Source organism: Hyalella azteca, unplaced genomic scaffold (assembly GCF_000764305.2).
Source record: "Hyalella azteca isolate HAZT.00-mixed unplaced genomic scaffold, Hazt_2.0.2 contig9217, whole genome shotgun sequence".
NCBI lineage: Eukaryota > Metazoa > Arthropoda > Malacostraca > Amphipoda > Hyalellidae > Hyalella > Hyalella azteca.
The window spans coordinates 203,473-229,861 of record NW_025939293.1 but is presented as its reverse complement, the minus strand read 5'-3'; the positions used below and the strand labels follow the sequence as shown (position 1 = coordinate 229,861).

At 36.7% G+C, this 26,389-nt stretch overlaps 2 protein-coding genes across 2 annotated transcripts in view; one reads left to right on the top strand and one right to left on the bottom strand.

Moving 5' to 3' along the window:
* Positions 1-4,652: 4,652 nt before the first annotated feature.
* The window catches only part of LOC108676438 (calcium uniporter protein, mitochondrial-like), a 104,837-nt gene continuing 83,100 nt past the window's right edge, over positions 4,653-26,389 (bottom strand). Inside the window, exons 3-7 of the mRNA XM_018164509.2 lie at positions 10,181-10,366; positions 9,723-9,727; positions 8,997-9,143; positions 7,946-8,149; positions 4,653-6,975 (exon numbers count right to left, since the gene is read on the bottom strand). Coding sequence (XP_018019998.1) covers positions 6,694-6,975; positions 7,946-8,149; positions 8,997-9,143; positions 9,723-9,727; positions 10,181-10,366 — 824 coding nt within the window. The 3' untranslated portion in view covers positions 4,653-6,693. The remainder of the gene's footprint in view (positions 6,976-7,945; positions 8,150-8,996; positions 9,144-9,722; positions 9,728-10,180; positions 10,367-26,389) is intronic.
* LOC108676444 (probable GPI-anchored adhesin-like protein PGA55) overlaps positions 15,463-26,389 on the top strand; it is a 29,420-nt gene continuing 18,493 nt past the window's right edge. The window contains exons 1-2 of the mRNA XM_018164515.2: positions 15,463-15,524; positions 26,145-26,289. Coding sequence (XP_018020004.1) covers positions 26,196-26,289 — 94 coding nt within the window. The 5' untranslated portion in view covers positions 15,463-15,524; positions 26,145-26,195. The remainder of the gene's footprint in view (positions 15,525-26,144; positions 26,290-26,389) is intronic.

The window sequence follows — 26,389 nt, the reverse complement described above, 5'->3', positions numbered from 1 at the left end:
GAGTAACCGAACAGGAATAACAAAATTATTATCAACTCTTCACTTTAAAAAAATGAATGCAGATAGTTGGTGAATAGCCTAATAATGAATGACTAATATCAAGGCTGGGCGATATAATCCCGAAATTAGTGTATAACAAGCCAGTCAAAAATTAGAAAATAATTAAATTGTGAAGAAGCTTATGTAAAGATTTACTATTAGGTGATTAAAGCGAATAATTCGAGCAAATAGTAAATTATTCCCACCAAGCACATGACGTTAAAATAACGTTGATTGTTTTTAATTTGTTGAAAATTGTTTCAATCAAATCAATTTTTAATCAACGTTGTTTCAAGGTCATTCGCCTATACAGGGTTGGCAGTTCGTTAACAGTCTTAACTTTAGAATTTGGCTAAGCTAAACGAATTCATAGAAAACGTCAACAAAGTTACATGCTATGTATCAAACTTATTGGAAAAATTCGAAGCAACAGATTATCGTCAATATGTACAGTAAGGATGAAATGTATCATCCGGCTCTAGAAGTTCAACTTCCTATTACAAAAATGTATCCTATTCTTTTCAAGAAGCGTTGACAAAATGACATCAAAATATCAATTTAAAATGCATTTTCTGGGTGCCCTAAATACTCTTATCTACAAGGAGAAAAGAGGAAACAAAAAATTTCCGCGAATAAAAAGAGAGCTGCCGCAATAAAAGCCGAAGCGTCTTAAATTTTGTTCAAAATTATGCGGTTCACGTACAATATCCGAACAATGGAACGCACAACAAATAACAATCTATTATCTGACAAAAAATATTGTCTGGGCAAAAAATGTATTTACTATTTTTGCAAAAGTATCTTCAGTCATAAAAAAAAGGACGAAGCAAAGTAAATATTATGAAGATTAGAAGATTGACTATTGCTATGTTTTTTTTATTCAAGACGATACCTGGAGATGGAACAAAATTACATTTTTTCTTATATGAACATGTTAGTGAATTTCTCGTAGTTCCGAAAGATGATAGATATGATTCTAGTTAAAATTTCAAATAATTCGTGGAACAGGAAGCGTTTTCATGCATACTGAATAACAAGAAAACACAGCGTCAAACTCTAGCTTTTCAAGACAATAAGTGGATAGTCGAACCCATGGTTGAAGGTTCATTCCCAGGAAACGGTATGATCCGTTTCCGGAATTTTAATGACCATTTTTATCATTTTATTATTTTCTCAAAAGTTTCAAGCATAGAAGCTCATTTTTGCGGATGTAGTTCGTTGCTCGTCTGTGACGTCACTGATCTCAGTGACGTCACGGGCATTAACCAATCGCATAAATGCGATCAAACCAGTCAACCAATCCGTCATGGGAATGACGGGTTTGTTTACGTTTCTCGATCTCAGTGACGTAACAAGAAAGCTGAACTGAAAGACGGAAATTCTCGTGGGTCAACCTTGTATAATTCAACCATAGTCGAACCAGTCTACCATACAAGAATAGAATAAAACATTTGAAGCAAGAATCTATCAAGTGAAAGAGAAATAGCCTGGCAGCACAGTTAGTGCAAAGGACGGTCACATGACAATGAGAATAAGATAGAAGATAACTATGAATAAATAAGCAACAGACGATGGTCGAAGACTGCAGGATAATTGTCTGTTAACAGGTTCAGTTCGCAACTTAATTTTCAACGTCCCCCGAGCCGTTGTTTATTTCTAAGCTAAATTATTTCGCACGCGCTGCTACTGACATTAGGACTATTGGAAGCATAAAAGGTAAATGGGCTTTAATGTTTTACAGGATGGGGCGTTGAAAGCGCAATCAAAGTGTTCTCGGGAAGAGTCTACGTAGCTGCTATATTTTCACGAGTTGTTTTTACAGGTTTCATATCAAGCTGATGCTACAAGACATCGTACAACTATTGAACAATTTACATGCAAGATCCTCGCATGAAATGCACAATATATAAATCACCCAGTATGATAACTATTTCCATTAGAAAACTTAACGGCGCTCTGATCAAGCTTTCATAAATGTCCAATGTTACAAAACACATTAATTATTTACGCACGAATGTTTCCATTCAAATATACACATCATTGTAGTTTTGTTAGATTAGGAACACTCCGATGTCAATAATTATTTTTCTTAACGTAGTGAAGTTTAAAGCCGGGTAGAAAATTGAGGCTTTTGTAAACAAATAGTTGAAATGACATAAGACTCGTGTATATAAGTTGTTTTTACTAATCCTGCATAATTTAATTTAATTTTACGAGACATAAGCTAATGAGACTGAGAGAAGCCGATAACACTAAGCTGGGGGTTCCTCGAATCATGAAAGTCACCTGAAAAAGCGCCATATTCGAAAGCTTTAAATGAATTTCTTCTTGAATCGGTATGCTTTAATCGTATTTTTCCTCATTTGACATACTCATACGTCTGTTGCAAAATACATAATTGGAGGATTAAGGTAACAGCATTGCGTTTGATCTCTCGCTTAATATATTTTATGGGTAATCCAGAACATAGAATCGGTTAGTTTATCATGATGCATTCATCGCAAGCGCCTTATTTACTTAATAACGACAAACATTTGAGCATATGGCTATGTAAACCTGAAATCGAATGCAAGAGACAGAGTGCAAGACCGATAAACAGTAGCCTTAAGGGACAGCTTTATACCAACTCAGTTACACGCAGCGAGATAAATAGCCAGACTTGGATAAATTTACTTATAATTTCGTTAATGAGATATATATTCTCATACTAATGCAAAGTTACGCAAGCTAATACAGATACAGGGAACAAATAACGAGTTTGATTTATCATCCATGATTAATTTAGCAATTTTTTAGGGTCTAACGAGCAGAAATACGGAAGATGGTGTGATTTTCTGCACTCTTTGAAGACCATTTTTATCATTTTCTCATTTTCTCAAAAGATCAAGATGCATTTTTTCTACAATCAACTCCAAAATTCTCATTTGTCGGCAGGCCCTAAAGCTGAATAAATGATTAAATATCACCAAGCTGATCAAATAAGTGATGATTGGAAAAATAAAAATATCAATTCTATTTAGCGAAACCTTCAAGCAGTTGAACCGAAATTTGAATTTGAACCGGAAACCAACGAAATAAAATAGTCTAGCCAAGAATCTTGATTCGCATCTAGGAGCAATGAGAAGCAATGATAAAAGTACAGCAGCGAAGATTTGGAAGAGAATCGGTGAAGAGAAGCTTTATTTAAAAGCGTGATTCATAAATGGCTAATATTCATCATAGATAATACTTATTACAGACAGGCTTAATCATAGCGTGCCAACAACGATGTTACTTAATACTAAATCTCTGGTTACATTATCAATCGACGAGAACGGTGGCGCCTAACAATAGTTTGACAGAAATTACGATTTACTATTTGCATGTACATTAATAATAGATAGGAGGTGAAATAGGCAACAGAAGATAAATTAATATGGAACTTGTCAATGCCACAATGAGCAACGAAAATTTCGCGACAAGTTAGTTTAGTTTTGTGGCCAAATTTTTACTAGCGCTTTAGCTATTAATTAAGCTATCTCGGACAGAAAGTCAAGATGAACATCACCAACGAGGTGGAAGGTCTTAATTATTGAAAGTTTCTTAAATCAAACAATCATTCATCACCCACAAGGGGCGGAAGGTCTCAATTGTCCAGCCCACTGAAGCTGGCTCGAAAGAAGCAGCGTTAGCATCTCAAAGAGACGAAGTGACAAGGAGGGTTTCGTGAAAAACATTTCAGCGATGGCACACAACTGTTATAAAATTTAAATTCTTCCAAAGCAAGGTGGAAGTTATGAAAGTTATCAAGTGCTCATTTGCACACCTTTAAGTGAACACATCTATAAAGGATTATGTTGAATTAAGTAATTCGTTATTTTATTGACCAGTATAAAGTTAGATAATAACATACAATATACCTCAACCTCACGCAAATCAGCATATATTTAAAAGATACTTTATTACGGCAAATTTCGAGTCGAAATTTGCTTTTGTTCTGTCAGCTCTTTATTTCGACGCACATTAAATATTCGACATACACGAGTATATTTAACAAAAATCGATTTCTAGCTCGACATGATTAATGGTTGGCAGTCATAGAGGGCGGGAGTATAGCGGTACGAAAGACTATGCCAACGGTATCCTCAGAACTACAAAGGCATGCTTATTCATAACCATGCATTTCATGCAATAGAATAGCCTTCACCGATACTCCTCTTATCGTTATCAAATAGTGGCTGAGCTGGTCTACTGAAAACGTCTTGTCATTAAAATCGTCACGATAGATGAAATAAAGATTGTAAATATATATATATTTTTTTAACCATAATTTTTTAATTTCGTAGTGTATTACGAGACCATTTACCCATCTAGGTCGAGGAGTTTGGCAGTTAGCTTGGATTAAGTCTGGGTAATGTCGAACAAGACTTATCTATTGTATCTGAACTTTACGACTCACCGAAAACTATTTCGGTTATGACGTTTCAAATCAATATGCATTCTTCTAAGCGTTGAAAAATATCTTTTCGCTTTATAATTCAGATTTGGTTTCGAATATGTCAAAGAAACATCGTATCACAAATAAATTCGAATAACTACATATTTTCTCGCAAATAAATATTCGTTTAAAGTCACATATTTTTTTCTTGTAACACAATTAACACCATTAATATTAAATTAACCAAATCTATAACTAGAAACGAATCAGAATGCCTTAGGATTATGCTATATAGAATTAGTTTAGAGCATGAATTTATTCATGTAGTCTCTAGCTAATAATTCGGCGAGCATTGCGATTATAGTTCAACCTTGACGCTCTTAAGAAGAGAACTTAACAAATGATTGGAAGATCATCACTCATACTAATGTATTATCTTCCACGTAAATTCGGAACTTCCAGTTGGGATGAATATTCTAAACTAATAAACTGTGGAACAAACAAGAACTCAATAAAGCACGTTAGGGCATAAAACACATCCTAATTAACATGTAGGGGTATCTTAGCAGTTAACCTATAAGCTTGGCAGCATGATTCCTAAATATCATTGGATATTAACGCGTGCACAGCACGGCGCGTCGTACAGATTACGCAACTTCAACAAGGAAATTTTTTAATCGCAACTCTAGCACTACATTCGAGGAAGCTTTGGCAGGGAACTCGATATGGAACTTCTATAGCTACGTCCTACAAAATTAGAAAAAGATCTAAATGCATTTTGATGCAGTCTTATTCGCGATTTGATTAACATTTGTTCGTTATGTCTTTAAAGAATGAATTGGCGATTGAAGAAAACAGGAAAGATAAGTATAGGTAGATACAGAAATACAGGAAAAAACATGGTACGTATTTGTGCTTGATAAGAAATACTAGGTATTAGAATAGAGCGAAATAAAAAACATGATAGTGTCGGCAAAAAGATAATGAACTGACGATCGATTTTTTTTCCGAAGCTATCAACATGAAATATGACTCAATAGAAGCGAGAGCAGAGCAGTTATTATCACGATCGATGATGCAGTACAATGATAGATGTGATGTTCGTTAGAAGAGTGCAGGTCAGTGATAACAATGATAGTGATGGACATTATGTGATGATGCAGCAAGAGACTAGGTGTGATGCCAGGTCGCTAGAGGGACATATTATATAAATTAAGTACAATACTAGAGATGATGTTGGATTTTTAAGCGAACAAAATCCAATTCGGGTACATCATGTTGCAACGATTCGATGTCTGGTCAGGTTTAATAATATCTGTAATATATTCAAAGTTAGAAACATAATATCAATTTTGCTATGAAAGATTAGTTTTGAAAGTTTACGGTTTGCACACGTATAAACAAATTCTCCTGTTCTCGCTGTTATAGCGACACAGATATGACAATGACAATTAAAAATTTTTTCCCACTTCATTTCTTTATCGTTTATTTCTAACAAGAGTTGCCAGTATTTTGTACCGCAAGCAAAGGAGACTCCAACATCGTGTGAATATCATACACGGCTGCAGTTTAACAATCTCAAAAAATCGTATTTTTAAAACTATCGTCATAATCAACAATTTGAGAGTGGAAAGAACAACTCGATTGGTGTCGCCAGCGATGCAAAACTAAGGCCAGGTTTCAAAGTAACCTCGTTTATGATGATTTATTTAATTGAAATTTTCGCTCACTAACTACAGTCAAGAAATAGCAGGCAAATATCTAACACAGCACCACGATGTGATGATTTATTTCCGGATACATTTCTTACACCATCTTTTTTATTCCTTTGTGGCCGTTAAAGCATATCATTGAATTCTCTGTCAACGGAATAACACCAAAAAAAAAAAAGATTGACAATACTTGAAATCAGTTTACACTTTTAAGCATTAAAAGTTATCAACCGGTTATTATCAACCGGAACAAAATTTATCAAGGTTAGAAATTTGAGACGAGTTCAAAGCGATATTTGTGCACTGAAGGAAGTTCTTTGGGGGCGATCAATGTTGCAATACTCTCAATCAAAACTCACAGGTCGGAACAGCAACATTGCAACCGATAAGATGATATTGCCAAGAACGTAAAAGAATAACCACATTATGTTGACCACAAAAAAAAAATAATAGGTACATCACCAGCCTTTTACGGTTGCAGCGATCGTAACGAATTCTAAAAGAATTTCATAAGAAATAGATGTTTCAGTGCTTGATCTTGAGCAGACTCTTGAGCTGATCCTGCAGCACCGAGAAAGTGCTCGACTTCAAGGGACTTTGGGCGGCATCCTCTGCGATTATTTTAGCAAGCCTCTGAGGCGGGAGGTTGAGGGCCAAAGGGTCCCTAAGACGCCGCAGGTCTGACTCAAGGGCGTGAAGGCGGTTCTTGAGGCTGTTGTAGTTATCCACGTCCATGCCTGTCTTGCGCGCCTTGCGGTGGAACCCAAGCAAAAACTGACGGTCGCGGACCTCCGGTAGCAGGAAGTCCTGTGAAAATAAATAAACATGAACGAAATAGAGATTTATGGCAGAGATGATGAGATCCACTGGGAACCCACATGAACGAAATAAAAATTCATTACAGAGCCCAGCTTGGGACAAGTGAAATTGAGGGACGATGTAGTTGAAGAGGTTCAACATGTAACAGATAAGAAATAATTTGGTTTGCAACTGGAATAAATAGAAATGAACTCGAAATGTTGTATTTAATTCGAAAAAAGTCAGAACAAAGACGAATTTAATAAATTTAAGAATGACTCCTTCATAAAGATGAAATACTTTAGTAAAGAAAGTCTTCGGTGAAAATCGTCCTTGTGGAATTCAGCTTATTTGGGGAATAGAAACGAATTAGCTAGTGAATTATTGAAATACAATTTATTAACAATCTAACACTGGTTCCTATAATAGGCAAAAATAATATTTTTTAAGATATAAATACATTTGTAACTGAGGTAAGTGCAGCTGTACAGTATACTGCAAATTTAAGGGATAAAAGACAAGAAGCACAAGACACAGGCGCCTTTAGTTACAACACTTTTCTTTAAGTTAACTTCTTGTTGTTTGTTTGTCTGCTACAAATCTTATAATCGATATTTAACACACTTCTCCCTGTCCAATCGATCTGAAATTTCGCATAAAATTGGAGACAATGCTAGAATCAATTGACAGAATAAATAATTAGAAATTTTTTCTTATATTAAAAAAATTGTTCAAAAATTTCTTTTAATATAAATAAATAAGATAAGAAATTCATTGTACATGTGTAACATCAGAGACACTGACCTCTTTAGAAGTGTTGTCTTTAAAAAGTAACTTTTAAACGCATATTTTTACTTCAAGGCCCCCCTACGTACGTGTTTGGTAAGAACGTAGTAAGCGTAGCAAGCCATGGCAGTGCCGTACGTCACAAAATACGTATTTTTACACGCATATTTTTACTTCAAGGCCCACTACGTACGTGTTTGGTAAGAACGTAGTAAGCGTAGCAAGCCATAGCAGTGCCGTACGTCACAAAATACGTCACAGGCTCCATGATGTCCCAGGAATACTCCCACCAAGTGAGACGAGCGAGGAACCCAAACTGCAGCGCCATGTAGCCCAGGCCTGCGTACATGAGCACCGTGGCGCGACGCTCCGCTGCCGCTACTAGCTTCGACCGTTGCTGTGAATAAAAAAAAACAGTTTTGGTTTTAACTGAATATCAAGAGATAATTGCGTCTACCAGCTTGGACGGTTGCTGTGAAAAGACGAGATTTGGTTTTAACTATGATGAATAAATATATTTTTGCTAGCAGCTTTGACGGTGGCTGAGGAAAAAACCCGAGTGTTGGCTTAAACTAAAAATCAATAACTATATTGCGGCTACTAGCTTGGACAGTTGCTGTGAAAAAATACGAGATTTGGTTTTAACTAAATATCAATAAATATATTGTTGCTACTAGCTTGGACCGTTGCTGTGAAAAAATAACGAGTATTGGTTTAATCTAAATATCAAGAAATATATTGCGTCTACCAGCTTAGACCGTCGCTGTGACATTACTCAAAAGCTGGTCTTGATAAATTGCAAATTAAAAATTGCGATAAAAAGCACGAAGAGTGTCTTTGAATAAAACAAGCGATCTACTTTCTACAAAACATGATATACGCTTCCATCTAATGACAAGTAGAGCTTAGAACTTATTGTTAACGCAATCTGCTTGTGGAATTGTTGTTGCAACTCCAAGCATGGCGTTAGGATTATTGAAATAGAGTGGGAAAGAGTAGGGTAGAAATTCAATTTTGTCAAATTAATAATGATTGCGTTGGTTTTAATTACATTGTAAGAACTTATTGCAAATATTTATAGGTACCTTCAGTTGAACCTTCATCATGGAACCAAGCACTGGTCTTTAGATCTGAAATCCTACGCTCAATCTCTGAAATCTGAAGCAAATTAGAACTGAAATCATTATACATCAATTTATGGCTGCAGGAAATGACAATGCATTTATCGAAATATTCGTAATCACCTTTTCTAGGGGAATAAGTTGCGTCCTTATTTCCTCAATTTCCTGCATAATGTCGCGTTCTCTGGCCACTTGATGCTCGTCAACGTGCAGGGCTGCGTACAGTTTGTTGACCAATTGACGCACGTCTGACAAGTCGGTCAGCTCTTCCTGTCAACACAGCCAAGTAATAAATAACAGTTTAATGAAAGAAAAAATATAACTCAGTAGTCGCTGCAGTGAGTGACAGATAGCGCATTTTTCCGTCGACGAAAACGTGAAGTCACCGACGGACGGACAGACAGACGAACATGGCGAGCACAATAGTGCATTTTTTCCATACATGAGAAAATGCGCTAAAAAGACCTGAGTCATGTTACATATTTTTGGAAATGCCAATATTCATCCAATCTAAAACTATAATCTAAATCACGACAAGTTTTAAAGTATTCTTAAAATCGACGAAAACGTGAAGTTACGAACGGACGGGCGGACGGACATGACGAGCACAATAGCGCCTTTTTTCCGTAAATGTGAAAATGCTCTAAAAAGAATAAAACAACAGCCAGATAAAGAAATAAACAACTATTTCCGTAGCCAGTATGTCACTTCACACAACTCAGCAGTTAATATCCATCACGCTACATAAATAAATGCATTTCACTCCAACATGCCAAAACTAAGTACATTTCCTCCGAGAACATCCAACTTTTACGGAATGTTGAGGATATAACAAAAATATCAATCAACTGCGTCTGAGATGGACCAGAAAACTATACCGTAAGTTGATATTCATGCGGCTATTTCAAGTCCCGCACCAATAAGAACAAGAACCTCTGTTTTATTATTCAATTGAATTAGAAGCAATCATCGTGACAGTAGCAGCGAAGTGTCAGCATGACAGTTATTTACTGGTCATACTGGCACCTGTTTATTGGTCAGCTATTGGTCAGCCATTGGTTAGCTATCGGTTAGCTATTGGTCAGTTATTAGTCAGCCATTGGTCAGCTATTGGTCAGCCATTGGTTAGCTATCAGTCAGCTATTGGTCAGCCATTGGTTAGCTATCGGTCAGCTATTGTTCAGCTATTGGTCAGCCATTGGTCAGCTATCGGTTAGCTACCAACAGTTCGTATGATTACCCGGTTGTACTAAACTAACATTTCAGGAGAAAAAAACAAGGAAAAGAAGAAATTTACGACAACGCACCAACAGTCCGTACGAGCACCCTATCAATGCCCCGATCTTCGGCCTGTAGCTGCTGTACGAGGGTGTCGACGGTGTGGGTGACCGGGCGCAGAGGGAAGCGACAGAGTTCTCTTCTAGAGGGCAGCGGTACAGTGAGGTGGGGCAGTCCTTGCTCGAATGTCAGCACCACCGAGTCTGTGCTTTGTCCTGTAAGTCAAAGAATGCATTTAATTCCATTGTAGTCAATGATTAACTATTTACGATGAATAATATTTATATCCTAAAAAAATCATGTACTTCAGTGGTTCCCAAAGTGGGCGACATCGCCCCCCTAGGGGCGGTGGAAAAATTTTGGGGGGCGGTAAGGAAGAAAAGGGCGGAAGGGGGGCGATAGGTGGGCGGCAGTCCGAAGTCGAAGTCAGAAGTTCGAACGTTTGTTTGACGATTTGTACACAACACGTGCAGCACTTGACTCTCAGCAATGTTTTTTTCACCCAGATCTGTTTTTTTAACCTCTCGTTGGATTACGTCTCAGACAAATTAATAGCCGGACTCGCGGCCGGTCTCACAGCCAATTTCCAAATTCAACGATCAAGGGTTATGTCTCTAACAAACTTAACTCGATGAAACTTGGTAACATATTCATTAGGACCTATCGGTAATGTTTAGCTCGTGAAAATTTTTTTAATTTGGCCTTCATTTGTTTTTGCCATAGTTATATGGCAATACGGGCCGAAATTCAGTGATCAAGGAATTTCTTCCAAACTACTGAGAAGATTTGAACGAAATTTTGAATTTACAGTCCTAACTACCGTCCTACCGAACGGTAATGTTTAACTCATGAAAATTTTTTCGATTGAGCCTTCGTTTGCGAGTTTTTTTTTTCATTCCACCTTCATTCGTGATTTAAACAGTAAAACGTGCTTAAATTCGCAGTAATCAAGAAATTTCTTCCAAACTACACAACAGATTTCAACGAAACTCGGTATTTTAAATACCTAACCTTAGCAAAAGTGACGTTTAGTTCGTTACAATTTTTTCGATTTTGCCTTCGTTTGCGGGTTTATACGGCTATACGTAAACGGCTCTTGGTTAAACCGGTCGTTTCTCCTGTATCTGCATAACTCGCGAACGAAAGCAAACTAGAAAAATTGTCGCGAGTTAAACATCACCGTTGGGAGGTTAGGTCTTTATATACAAAGTTTCGTTGAAATCTGTTCAGTAGTTAATTAGAAGAAATTTCTTGATCGCCGCGAATTTAAGCGACAAATTGCCTAGCGATACGGGCCGAATATAAGGAAGTATGAAATCAAGAATGACGGTGAAATGAAAAAAAAAAGAAACTCGCAAACAAAGGTAAAATAAAATAATTTGTAGAAGCTAAAAAATCGACGTTTGGTTGGAAGAAATTCTTTGATCACTGCGAAGTTCGGCTTGTATCGCAATATAACTCACGAATAAAGGTGAAATTTAAACATTTTCACGTGCTATATATATAAACATCACCGTTAGGTTCTGATGACTACATGTTCCAAGTTTCATAGAGCTGCCTTCATTAGTTTGAGAGATATTACTTGATGATTGAATTTGGAGATTGGTCGTGAGACCGGCCACGAGTCCGGCCGTGAATTTGCCCGAGACGTCCTAGGTTGCTAGTGCTGATACAGTTAAAACAGCATAAAAACATATTGGTTCACTAAATGGGGGTTCTATTTGTCAAATACACATCTGTGTTTAACCTTTATCTTTTGAAATTGCAGCGTACTAAATTTCAAGAGAGAGGCGTTTGTTTTTATATGTGTTTGTGGGGGGCGCTAGAAATTCACTAGGGAGCCAAAGGGGGCGCCAGCCTGAAAAAGTTTGGGAACCCGCTGATTGTACTTTAATTTCTAGATAAAAAAGAATAATATTTACTTCCTACAACGAAAGGAAAATCAGCTATCTTAATTTCTAGATAAAAAAAAAGCTTTTTTTTTAAAGCTACAAATCTGTTTTAATTAAACACGTCATAGAATTTAAATTGAATTTTGAGAAAAATGGAAGCCAGTGAAATCAAATTCAAATTAATTAAATCACTGTAAATTCTTCTGGTTAAAGCCTTCAGAGACAGGTTTGACATTAAATTTTGTTAAAGTATGGTATTAGTTCCTTAAAACATTTAATTATATAAAACAGCACAGAAAATTGAGCAAAAAAGTTTGATTTCGAAATTTTAATACATGTTAAGTATAACATATTTCCGAACACGCAGTACAATCGCATTTGGAAACAAGAGATAATAGGCCACCAAATTTTATCCGTGGTGCACACGTTCGATATCATAAATTCTTACTGCTGAAACTACCATATGCTACTGAGCAATTGCCTGTCCCATTTTTAGATGTAGCTGGGTATCATGGTGGGCTTATATAGCCATATAAATATTTATTGGAACTAAAGAACGCAACGAGGTAGCTTGATAATACTATAAAAAATGTTATAATTTCATTGCGGCGATCCATCGTGGCCTGGGGCTGCTACGTCCGAAACAAATACCAAGGATACCAAGAAACGCATTGCCGCATTCGCATGAACATATTGCACGATAACAATGATGGCGGGGCCAACAATGTTTGAATTTCGTTGCAACAATCGCCTCATTGTTGTCTTCGTAACCGCTGCCAACGCGGATACTGAACATGAAACAATTCAACATGTTTACCTCTATTGCGCCGTAGCCTGCCTTCCATTGTTAATGCGGATGATGAACAAATAAGAAAAATATTTATGTTTGCATAGCTGTGAGGAGACTATAGGAAAACCGTAGCATGGCTGACACGTCATGAATGATTTTTTTGGCAACGTTTAACTCATGTCAGCAAAACAATAAAGTCACCCAAGAACGTCAAACAAGGTTTTAGTTGAGGTTTCCATTAGGAAAATTGCAAGACTGCATATTGTGCAAGCTACCGAACCCCAACTTCGACGCTCAAGCCACTCGATGTATTGAGTTTTTTTCGAGGTGACATTATCTCATTCACAGCAAGAATAAGGGATATTGACTCCATTGCTACATGTATCAGCATAGGTTTTAGAAATAAGCCGCAATGTATGTACAAATACTACGAAATAAATGAGGTTTATCCGGTCTGCAAATGAGCATATCAGCGAAATCAGCAGCAATGTATGTTTAAAAACTACGAAATAAATGAGCTTTCTGCAACTGAACATCTCAGATGAGGGAGAATGAGAACAGAACGAACGAGAAGTAAGTAATGGAAGCAGCAGCAGTCACCGTGTGCATCACAGGCAAATAATGAGGACAGAAGTTTAGAAAATAGAGGAGAAAAAAGGCAACATACACATAGAACAGTAATTGGGAGCAGCATTGTCATCGTACGCGTCCAAAGCAAATCAAGACGACAGAAGATAATAAAGTGAAGCAGAATAAAAAACTATACACAGAAGAACGTAATTGGGAACAGTATTGTCATGACGCGCAGCTCGTGACAACAGCACCTCATAACTGGGAGCAGAGATGAGCACGGATGCGCGACCATATAAACATGTATGTGTGTAAGTTTGATTGTAGACCAGAGCATGCTTTTTATTAATAATCTTCTTGTTTTTTTTTTTAATTCAATTTCGTTTCAATTTTTTTTGGTAACCTGCTTTTTGATCTCACAGCGACAGCAAGAAATTTTATTCGAATCATTGAAAAAACGACCAAGATAGTTATTAATAAAAACCTGCTCCGGCCTTCAATCAAACATGCATAAAAGAAAAGCTTCTGCCGAATTACACCAATGTATGTATGTATGTTACCTAACACGTGGCATTTATTTAAGGTTGCATTCTCAAATTTCTAAGGCGAGTTCAAGCTTGATGAAATATGCAGATACAGTAAGATTATTTAACGTAATAAATAAAATTTTGACGATTTCTTTTGAATCAATGAGAATGTAATAGCAATACAGTTATTTTGATAAACTGGGACTTTTTGTTGCAGAGAATCGTACATCTACGATTCCTCCAAGAGCAAAACGCTCATTGAGCTAGAGGCAAAATTATCACTTTTCACCCCAACAAACGTCCTGCAGCTCATTAAAACTGTGCAGTATAGCACTTCGGTAGAGTTTAGCAGGTTCTCTGCACAATTGTGAAAGCACCTTGGCTCAGTACAGGAGCACAATGGCCCAATTTAGCAGGTTCTCAGCACAATTTTGGCAGCACCTTAGTCCAGTACAGGAGCACAATGGCCCAATTTAGCAGGTTCTCAGCACAATTTCGGCAGTAACTCAGTACAGTTCAGGAGCACAATGGCCCAATTTAGCAGGTTCTCAGCACAATTTCGGCAGTAACTTAGTACAGTTTGGCAGGACATGTGCTCAATGAGACAGACCGCGTAGCAGGCGCGCATATACAGCCAACGCCCATACCACCACACCAGAGGCCAGCTCAACAAATCATGCGAAAGCTACAGAGATATCCATCACGTTGACGGATTTCACGAACACAATCCTGCCTTTAGCTTTAAATATATCTAAGATATCTGATGTAAATATCTAGACAATAATATTTATTTTTCAATATTTGTTCGTAAATTCAAGAATTTTTATGAACGAAAATTCACACATCTTCCCACAGTTGGTCCCACTTGATTGAAGCTCTGTTTTAGTGTAACGTGTTTGACAAAAGCATACTTGTAAGTTTAAATAATTTTACATTCATTTATTGTCATATTTTTATTGTTTCTGCATTGTCATATTTTTATTGTTTCTGCAATTATTTTTATTTACTGTTAAATACAAATAACAATTCATTTAAACATCTTGATTTGAAATGGAGTTATATTCTAATTGAACCAATTAGAATATAACCAATATAATTAGACAATTATATATAACCAATATAATCAATATTGAACCAATATAATATAATTGAACCAATTAGAATATATTAGAACCAATTTCAATAAGGAAACAAATAACCATAAACCAAATTCATTTCAAACAAACAGCCACACAAGAGCACTAATTGTTAACGGGATAATAGTTTTCAGAGCATCAGCCTGACTAGGTTAACACATAACAGACGAGACAATGTTCCCGTTCCATGGACGAACAAAAGAATCTAGAATAGTTTAGAGTAATGTGTTATTACTCATACGTATGACGAACAGTAATTTTTATCCTTGGACTGCATAGGACGAATGAGCATCGCGTGAGTACAGCTCCACACGCATGACAGTGATGGGATGCGAGTTGACCGCTTTAGAAAATAGTGAATTCCGGTCGTCCAGTGTTCAGTAGCCGCTTGGCTTTCGTGAGGTGCAGATGTTATACAGAGCGCGACTGGATAACGCCCGACGTGACCGAACAACACGGTTCGTGAAAAATATCCACCCTTTTTTTCTATTGGCATAAAAATAGTCCAGCTTTTGTTTAGAATTAGTTGACGAAGGTTTATAAGAATAGTCAACGTTATCTCTATAGCATATTCATTTATAGAAATGAAAAGATCAAGGCATATTAACAAAACAAATTTGTGGATTCTTTTATAAATTATTCATTATATGTACAGGAACTATTATTCAGGATAATTATATTATATGTATTATATTATATGTACAGGAACTATTAAATCGTAAAGATAATATTATATTTTAAATTTGAATATAAAATAGACAATATTTAATTTCAGCGAGATCGTCATGAATTTCCCCCGCTACGTCGAATCGTAGGACAAAATCCAATAGAATAGTTTTTAATTATAAATTATTATTAACCCAACATATTTTCGCTATGCTGGCGTATTTCATGTACGTAATGTATTTGCATCAAAAGAAGAATGTCATTATTCGCATAAACACATAAAATGTAAATTAAATTTAGATTTATTGTAGAGATTAACGGCTGGGTCACTCATTTGCATTAAAATTAGACCATTTTTATTTGCATAAACACATTAAATGTTGATAGATTCTAGATAAGTTGTAGCGATCACCGGCTACGCTGCTCAATTTACTAACTGCATCGTTATAGAATCTATGTTAAATTATAAATTACAAGTATAAATATCTCGTGATCAGTTAATTGTGTAGACATCCGATTGATTTATTGTCGAACATTTGCCTGGATTGCATTTCAAACGAAATATGAAACAACTCGTAAAAGCAATATTCTTCGGTACACTTTAAATTAGTAGGTACTGTCTTAAATTTGCTTCAAACGTTTTGCACTCAAATTTTATATTACGCTTTCAGCAAAATCCTCTTTTAATCTTCATGTTGTTTGACGAAAATAACAAGCGCCTATCTATCCAAATCGGAAACTAAAAGCCAAGTATTTTAAACAAAAATTGATCTCTTTTCTGTGTAAATTCGAATCAGGAGAGTTTTGAATCCTATAGCATGACTGCATTTGAAGGCTGAAAAATTCAGGTCGCAATAATATTAGGTTACACAAAATAAATGGAAATTTTTCACCGCGTGAATGTATATACCAGTAACTGGAGGAGCAACTAAGTGACTGTAGTAAAAAAATCTGATCAAGATGTTCGAAATTTTAGACGCAAGAGCGGGAAACATGAAAGGCATCATATATAGAATATATAAGGTAATATAAAAATAATATATAGTAAAAAATAAAATACATAAGGTAATATAATAATAATATATAGTATAAAAAGGTATTCTATGTAGCAGACGAGTATCTATAATGCGTGCGGTAAGTGAAGAGTAAATTTTTCAATGACAGTATGTTGAGCATCACAGAGTTTAACAGAAGGCAAGCATGTCTACAGAAGTGACGGAATGAACAATAAAATTGTCTCAACGTAATAAAAGTCTATTAATATTTTCCTGTCTAAATTGACAGGAAAATGAAAAAGTATTCCAAAAGTACACACGATGAATTGAAAGGCAATTTGCAAATGTTGTCATATTGTTATAGCATTTAAGAAGATCGATGAAATTATAAAATATAAATTCATGAATAATAATGAAGAAACGACAGTGGTAATAATAGATCAACAACTCATTTCATTGATTTGAGTAAACATGCTAAGTCAGATCGTCAACTTTGTCTCTGCGAAGCTCAGACGTTTGCAGACATAAAGGACAAATGGCAGCGGCAGCTGGCGCTGAGTTTTACACGACGTCGTCGTACGTTCATTAAGACAACTTCCAGAGCATACGCTTTGTTGCGTGACCTCAATCACTTCATGGAACACATGACTCTCTCGGGGACACGACATGGCATACTTATAACGGCACCACGTTCAGTGTAGCAACCAGCTGTGTAGGTGAGCTTTCAGCTGCCCCTGTATGAATGCTTTAACCCTCTATACCGCCGTATGTCACTCTCCGGGAACATAACTTTCAATTTAAATTATACGTAAACTATTGAGTGTAGCAACCTGAGGACGTTTGTACGCAACAGAGAACATTTTAAAGTTGTCGTACGCGGCGGCAACCATCAGTGCAAGTCATTTTGCGCTCACTAGAACGTATCCTTTTTGTGAAGTAGGCTTGTGACAATATTGCTCCGGTTACTCGTGTCAGGCGGTAGAGGGTTAGCGGTCAATAGAATAGACTGACTAACAACGCAATTTTTGCGATGTCAAAATAATATCACAAGAAATAACCGATAATATTTCAAATGGCATGGGAGGCTTAGTTGCACATATAATGTAATGACCGAGAACGGACTGTAGCCGAGGGTGCCTTAAGGCGGCTCTCAATAGGTCAGTAGACTACCACCTGTCTCGGTGAATAATTTAAAGGAATCGACCAGGAAAAATTGACTGCCCCAAGTGAAAGAAAGCAGAGAAAAACGAGTAGGGAAAGCTTGGCATGCTGAGGCAGCCGTTTGTACCGTCTGCTCAGGATAACGGTACTACAGATGATCATCTCCAGACAGTTGAGATGCTGGCTTACATCCTACGTATTCAACTTCAGCGAGCAAGTTTTGCGGCATATGAATAAAAACGTGCGGAATATAGAATAAATTTTTTATGGGGTGCAGCAAAAACTTTCAGTTATTTTTTAATAAATTAGAAACCTCTTTTTGGGAGGTGCTCATTCAATAAGTTGTAATCTAAATTAAATACTAAAAAATGCAAGCCGGTATATATCAGCGGCATGACAGCTCGAATCAGGCATTTGGCAATTGCATATTAGTGCGGCAAGATGATCGTTAAAACTTAACAATGTCGCAGGTATAAAGTGATATTCTAGTGATTGGCTAATGCACGAAGGCTGACTCGCAAGTAATCAACCATTTGAGCAATAATACTTGCACGGCAGGCAATATATCAAAGATAACCACGTACCAGATAATATCATCGATGCAATATCCATTCCCTATATATGGTAATCGTGCGGTATGCTATGCAATACAAGCGAATCAGAAAAATTATTAAAAATGAGCGCTTTACGATCATTTGCACAGGTGACGGTGAAAAATATTCAATATACAATACTCATGTGTAAATTTAATTATATTAAACCATCTTAGAGTGTCGTGAAATACCTGAAATATAGTAATATGCATACTACGCAATGCTCGGATTTCTGTTGATTCCAGACATACAACAATCGTATCTCTAACAATATTTATGACATAACAATGGGTATTGCCATGCACTACATAATACCTATGCACTTTAAGAAAAATCCCCGTTAAACGGTCTCACCGGCGACACGTGAAAAAAACAGCGTAGGGCCGTTTTTATTCAAATTCGACACTTAAAACCCCTACAACATCTGAAAAACGGATAAACGGTTTATTTTCACGTGGCGGCCGGCCACTACAACACCGGTTAGACCGTTTTTTCTTACCGGTTTTTCGAACATTGTGGGTGAATAAGTACCAAAGAATACTTATGTTTTATTCATCTCTAGCATCCAACGAACACAAAGAGACACTCATCTCTGTTGGACTTCACCTTATTTCCGGCGCAGTGTTCGGGGACAACTTTTGATTTCCGGGCTTCCATAGCTAGCTGCGTTCGAGTGCACAGAAACTGCGGAAATGATCAAGCCCCGAAGTTGACAATGAGGCTCTCGCCTTAGTACAATGAACTGGATAATTTTCGGGACAACGAAAAGTTGCAATATAAAAACTAACTTGCGCACTGACAAACGATGATGAAGGCTGAAAGTTTCGAGCCATGGCGTATAAAAGCCGATAAATATTCGAGCAAACTTTTGATTGCTTCGATACATTGAGTTTGCCTCGACTTCAAGCTGCTGGAGCGCGTCTATCGAAGTATGATTTCAATACGTATCACTAAATTTAAATTTGAATCGTTATTTGGCAATTATAATTTGCCATTTTTTATCAACAAAACTGCAAATCATGCACCCACAACAGAACATTAGCGATTTATTATGCATTAATACCATAAATTAGGCCTTTATGGGTAATTAGTAATTTTCAATTAGGAAATAGCTTGAGCACGTACACTCAAATATCGCGGACTCAAAATTATTTGTAGCTAGCAAAGTTTTCCTTCAGTTTGTGTCCTTCAAAAGACTCTCGGGCTGACCACTTCCGTAGTATAAACATAAATAACGAAGAGCAAACTGTAATATGAGTACCAGGAAATAAATCCTTTGTTTATGAAGCTCCGTATCTTGTTTTGATATTTTTAATTCAACTTTAAATTCATAAGCAGCATGCGCTTATCACGAACTGATGAAGCTCGTGTAGTTAGAACGGGCCAATAAACGACGGAGTTCAAGAACGTAACGTTCGCGAATATTACAGGAATTACACGATTGAGTAAAAGCATTCAACGTTCTCGAACATTAAGGCGAAAATGTATGCGTAACCAAATAAAAGTCTTATAGAAGTCATGAGTCGCAATAAATCACATGATACACCCTTCTAATGATTTAAAAAGTTACTATAAAGATTGCAGCACCAGAAATTTACACAACAAAACCTTCCGTGGCAGTTCAAAGAATTTTTTCACTTTTATCAAAACTTGCAACACTTCCACCACTGTTGGACTGGCTCAGAGTTACTGTGCAGTCATACAAGGCATGACGTTCGTTTCAACTAGAGTTGTTGAAACGAGTCACATACTCGTTCATTTCAACTAGAGTTGTTTAGTAAAGAGATAGCTGCGCCAGCACCGAAGTTGCTGCATACAGCGATGAATTCATCGTTCGGTGCATCCGACAAGTAATGGGAATAAAACTTACACCGGAAGCTGAGCAAGGACGTTAGCGCAGCCATAAACTTTCAGCGTGCACATGCAACAGTTATACCAACACCAAAGGTGAACAAAAATTCACGTACGAGCTCAAGGCTACATCAGCCTTTTTTTTTTTTTAGATTACGTTCACAACGCGAAACTGGCATTTGGGAGAAATAAATATTTGTTGTATCGGCGGTAGTATCGACGATGTGCAGAACACAGAAAATTACTTATTTAAACTTGCTGAATACTAGAATGAATGAATAAAAGTTCAATTAGCTTTCATGCTGCAGTAGATACTCGGAAATTTAAAATATTAATTACGAAACGACGGGGCATACTTTCATCAATCAAGTGCACAAGCATATTTTAACACACGTGAAAGTGCATGCTTTATACGGCAAAATTTCGGGCATTTCATTAGAAAATTTCCGTTGAAAATTTTTTTATGGTACATTCGTGGTACGAATAGTACAAATGTTTACACGCACGCTTGCGAAAAACACTTCATCCCATCTCCCCATGGTTCGTAAAAAGTTGCAGTTTCCGCCGCAATTCCAGTCGACTAATTTTTTGCCCGATGGAAACTTACAAAACTGGATAAATGAATTTATAAGAAAAATCGAAAAAAACACATATTTACAGAAAAATACATAAAAGGAGGTTACGTACGAATGAAATAACCGTTGACATATATGTGAGTGATAGCACAAATTCGTTCCAACACAAGATGCAATTAGCTTAGACACAGAAATAAATATATGAAACAACTACCTAACTGCTGCTGTAGGGAACTTTAGCCTGGCTGTGCGTGGCTAAGGCCTGAATGTGGAGCAGCAGCAGCAAAGTTAGGAATTGTTCCACAGCAGGCGAGTCTCGCCATGAATTATAAACGAGAGTATATACAACGTCTATATACTTTCGTCTATATCAACGTCGTTATATAGGATACAACGTCTCGGCAACGTTGTGTTTTACCAATGACTCAACATTGTTGATAATTTAATGACTGTACGGTCGATTATACTTAAATATTACTTTTCCAAAATGTTTTTTTTTTCAGAAATAATTTTCAAACTTTTATTTTTCTAAGAAGGAATTAAATTTTTTAAGAAAGAATTTCGCAAAAGGGGTGCATTTTTGCTCTGGTGTGGGTCATCTTGACACAGTTTGGCCCGACCAAACGGCATATCGGTGCTACGTTCGCTCTCAATTGGTTCTGTGCATAAGAAGTGAGTCACTATTCGGAAAATATTACCCATTGATTTTTTTGAGCGTTTCACACTCAGCGTTAAGGAATTTTGCTTTAATATTAATCAGGGATTGATGATGTTGTTGTCAACAATAGATCGTTAAGTTGAACTGCCGTCAACAGTAGATCGTTAAGTTCAAGTGCTGTGAACAGTAGATCGTTAAGTTCAACTGCTGTGTACCGTACAGTAGATCGTTATGTTGAACTGAAGTCAACAGTAGATCGTTAAGTTCCATGCTTTGATAACATATGTCACTCTGTAAATATTATTACCTGAATATGATGAGTCAATTAACTGCAATGCATTATTTTACATAATCGAAAATTCACATAGCCGAATGAAAAAGCAGATGAAAAACTGCACAAAAAATAGGAAGATTAACCTAATTTTTGAATTTTTTTGTGGGCTTTCCTACATTGAACGAAATTTTCTGTGTTTTCAAAATTATAATGACGAATATAATGGATGAATAAACGTTTAATATACACCCATAAAAATCAATTGTTTATCTTGTCCGAATAGTGACATACTTCCTTACCTAGAGCAGATAGCGGGAGTAGCACTGATACGCTTTTTTGCCGGGCAAAACGGCGTCAGTTTGACCCACGCGATGGCATCATTATTTGGACAAAAATTCCACCTATTTCTCTGAGAGTATATGCTGCTAGTAGAACTTGATTTGCATTGATGGTCTGAATTACGAAAATGGTTTGAATTACGAAAATGTTTTAAATAACGAAAATATTTTAAATTGCGAAAATGTTTTGAGTAACGAAAATGTTTTGAATAACGAAAATATTTTAAATTACGAAAATATTTTGAATTACGAAAACGCTTTAAATACGAAAATAGTTTGAATTACGAAAATGGTTTGAATTACGAAAATGGTTTATATTGCGAAAATTGTTTAAATGACGAAAATGGTTTAAATGACGAAAATGGTTTTAATTACGAAAATGGTTTATATTACGAAAATTGTTTTAAATACGAAAATGATTTAAATTACGTGCTCAGTGGAAGAGGTACCGATTACCGTTACTCTCCATCGTTTATTGAAGTCAACACACGTTTTACACTTGAAAATAGTCAAATTTTGAATGCTAAATAGCAACTTATTCTCCATATTAATGTATAGCTATTCCTAGCAAGCATACTATTTCCTGTAGCGAAAGCCTTGATATTCAATAAGCAAAATTTATAAAATGGTAAAGTGGTTAACGCCCCTTTATAGTATTTCTTCAGTATTCTCATAAGCTTGATTTTTACCTATTCCTAGCCCATAATTATTCCGATCCTTTTGTGGTTATTTTCTGCCGTTGATTCTAGAGTACACACACCAATTAAGATAGGATCAAATATCTTATGTTGGTTACATGCTAAGACGGAATTAAATGCAGTCAATACGGCAGCATTCATACTCTGTTCTTATAAAGAACGGCACGAAGCGTTTTGGCAAGGCAAGGCACCAGTCCAATTAAGATAGGATTAAATATCTTGTGTTGGTTACATGCTAAAACGGAATTAAATGCAGTGAATACGGCAGCATTCATACTCTGTTCTTATAAAGGACGGCACGAAGCGTTTTGGCCAGGCAAAGCACGTATTTCCCATGCATTCAACATAACGAACATCGAGGCCGGAGGCTGTCTGACAGCTCCGAAGACAAACGATTTCGGGTCCGGCATTGCCGACCGCGACAGTCAGTCAAGAATATTCCAAGTTAAGTGCCGGAAAGGGATCCGCAAATTGGAGGAGGAATAGGCGTAATTCAAGAGTCTATAGTCAAGAACGCGTCACTGATATCACAATAATGCATGAAGTCTAGATAAAAAGTGTAACTCAGTACTCACTGCAGTGAGTGACAGAGAGCGCATTTTCTCGTCGACGAAAACGTGAAGTCACGGACAGACAGATGGGCATGGCGAGCACAATAGCACTTTTTTTCCATAAATGAGAAAATGCGCTAAAAAGGATGACACAGCCGGCGTCTAAAAAGAAAATTCAGAAAGGTTTGCATGCTGAGCGTTCGTATTACAGTAGCCACACCGACTAGCAGACACATGAATCAAAATAATGGACCAGCATCGTTGTAAGAAAGTGGAAGTGTTATATTTTTTGGGCTATATTTTACCAAAATAATTGTAGCTTATGAAACACAAATATATGAAACAACTAGCCAACTGCGGCTGTGTGGAACAATAAGTCGCCAGGTAAGCCGTCGTTCAGTCAGGCAAATTGTTTCTAAGCGTCTCAAGAACATTATTCTTCTAAGACATTACGAACTAAGAGATCTGTACGATGAAAAGGTTCAATGGTACACGTTGCTCCGAATGATCTGCCAATAGAAGCGCTTGTCAGTAACACGGCATATCGGCAGTCTTGAAAGGATATCTTTAGCAGCATCGACCGTAGCAGCGTTACAGCGAGAGCAAAGAGAGAAAGAAAGAGTGATTCCGAAAAGCGTTTGGTTTTTTCCTGACCTCGAATCCAGGCGTGAACGAGTGCTAGCCGATTTGAATGATGGCCTTATAATGTTGCAATTGAAGCTAAGGTTCAATAACATGACAACGATGCAATAGTTTAATCAGAGAATCAAGAGAAAGTGATACACTAGTTTTAGTAAAAATATGGCAATAAAGTAGTAGTTGTACTTAGATCAAAATGACACCACGATGCAAATGATGGGATAATTTCTTCTGAAATAAAAAAGCGGTACAACTGATGAAAATGTACTCAGTATACAAAAGGAGAGCACCTTGTAAACGAAACAACGTATGGGGACCGTCTCCAATAAAAATGAAAGAAATTATTTTTTCTGTGTGTTTCATCTCATTTTGCGGGGGAGAACTATTACAAATCGGCAACAAGAAACTCCAATGAAATAGCCGTCATGCTTTTTTCATGAGGCCGTTTTGAACTTTCATAAAATGAACATTTTATAACCATTGTTTATAAAGATGTATTCAATTGAATCAGTATTTAGAGATAATTATTCTCGATAATTGCTGTTTACATAGATGTATTTAGTTGAATCTGTATTTAGATATCATTATTGTAATGTGTTTGCACTCATTTTAAAGCTTCAAACGAGATACATACAACGAAGCAAATACCATGGATGTACAAGCAATACTTTTTGCGCAAGGCCGTTTTGGACTTTTATAAAATGACCCATTTATATAAATAAATATAGCAGAAAAATCTCATTTATAGCTTATTATTCGCGTTCAACCGGATAAGAATAAGTCTAAAGACGAGTAAAAGTACCCTCAACACGGGTAATGGGCAATGGGAAAGCTGGGTCGATCTATAGTATCAAGCAATATTTTAAAATTTATTCTATTTTCAATCAATTTCCCCTGAACAATTAAAATGCTCAGAAAAGTCAAGTTTAAAAATGTCCACTATGATTTTCAAGCTAAAGTATTGAGAAATGTGATCTTGACAATTTAGTTAACTGGGCTGATACGCGGTGGCAGCTGCGGTTTAATGCTGACAAGTGTAAAGTACTTCACCTCGGGAAGAACAATGAACAGCAAGATTACAGTATGAGAAGACATGGTTGCAACGAGAGAGTAATGATTGAAAAGTCTAGTGTGGAAAAAGATCTCGGAGTTTATGTCGACAAGGAGCTTCCGATGACATCGTTGGCGCTCCAAGTATGAACGCGTTCAAGAACAGACTAGATAAAGCTATGGAAAAATATATGTTCAGATTTGAAATGCCTAGAACCATATCGAACCCGGTGGAAGTCTAGTAGCTACTTGAAACTATCGTCAGTCATGAAAAGATCCGGTCAAATGAAACGATATTAGATCTTCAGTGAACAAGGCACGAAAAGGAAAGAATCGGCGACAGGCGCCACATCAGGCCTATACACTTCAGCGCCGAGATCACTATGTTATGTTTTGTTATGTTATGATATAAAATTTGTAAGGACCATTTCTAGCGACTCTACGTAGAAGCAATTTTTAATGATTTGTACATGGTTGAAATTATATATTGAAAAAACTGGGGGAAAACGGAAAAAGTCGTATAAAAAATAAAATAGAAAAAAGGGCTTCGAGAGTCGATAGATATTCTCTTTATAAATAGAATGATATGCATCTCGATGTCGTAGCACGTACATTGAAGTAGGAGATAACTTTACAATGGACTCCCATTTTTGCAGTTTGCCATGCATTTCACGCTTTCTTTTATTTTTTTTCCGAAAATTCATAGGAGCAAAATGATTTTCCTTCAGTGATTTACACATGGGGACGGAGCTTCAGTAATATCGGTCATCTAGTTTAGGAGATAATTTTGTGGAGAGACGCTCCCCTTATCCACGATTCCCCGTTCAATTATAGTGGATAAAATCGTAGAAGTCAAGAGTTTTAATGAGAGATGCTGAAGCTCAATTCGGAACTTGTTTTCAGCCGACCGTTGCAAGGGATTTACTGTCGCACCTCGTAAAACTTGATCCTATTACCAGCAAGACTTTTACCGTGAATCCTTATTAGCAGACGCGGTCAACACTAAAATGAAGGTTTATTCCGACACAGGCCCCAGCACTGCAGCATCAGAGCCGGCATGCGGCAGGCAGAGAGCAGATTATGGTAGGACAGAGTCGCCCCAGGCGTCGTTTCAGGTTACCAAAAATTCCCGAAGAAGAGGAAGAAATTATTGGACAGGACACGCAGTCGCCAGGTAAGTCGTCGTTCATTCACGTCTTAAAAAAGACTAACAATCGATGTTTTTGCTTCTAGTATCGAGAGTGTATAGACAAGCTTTGGTCGAAATTGGTCAG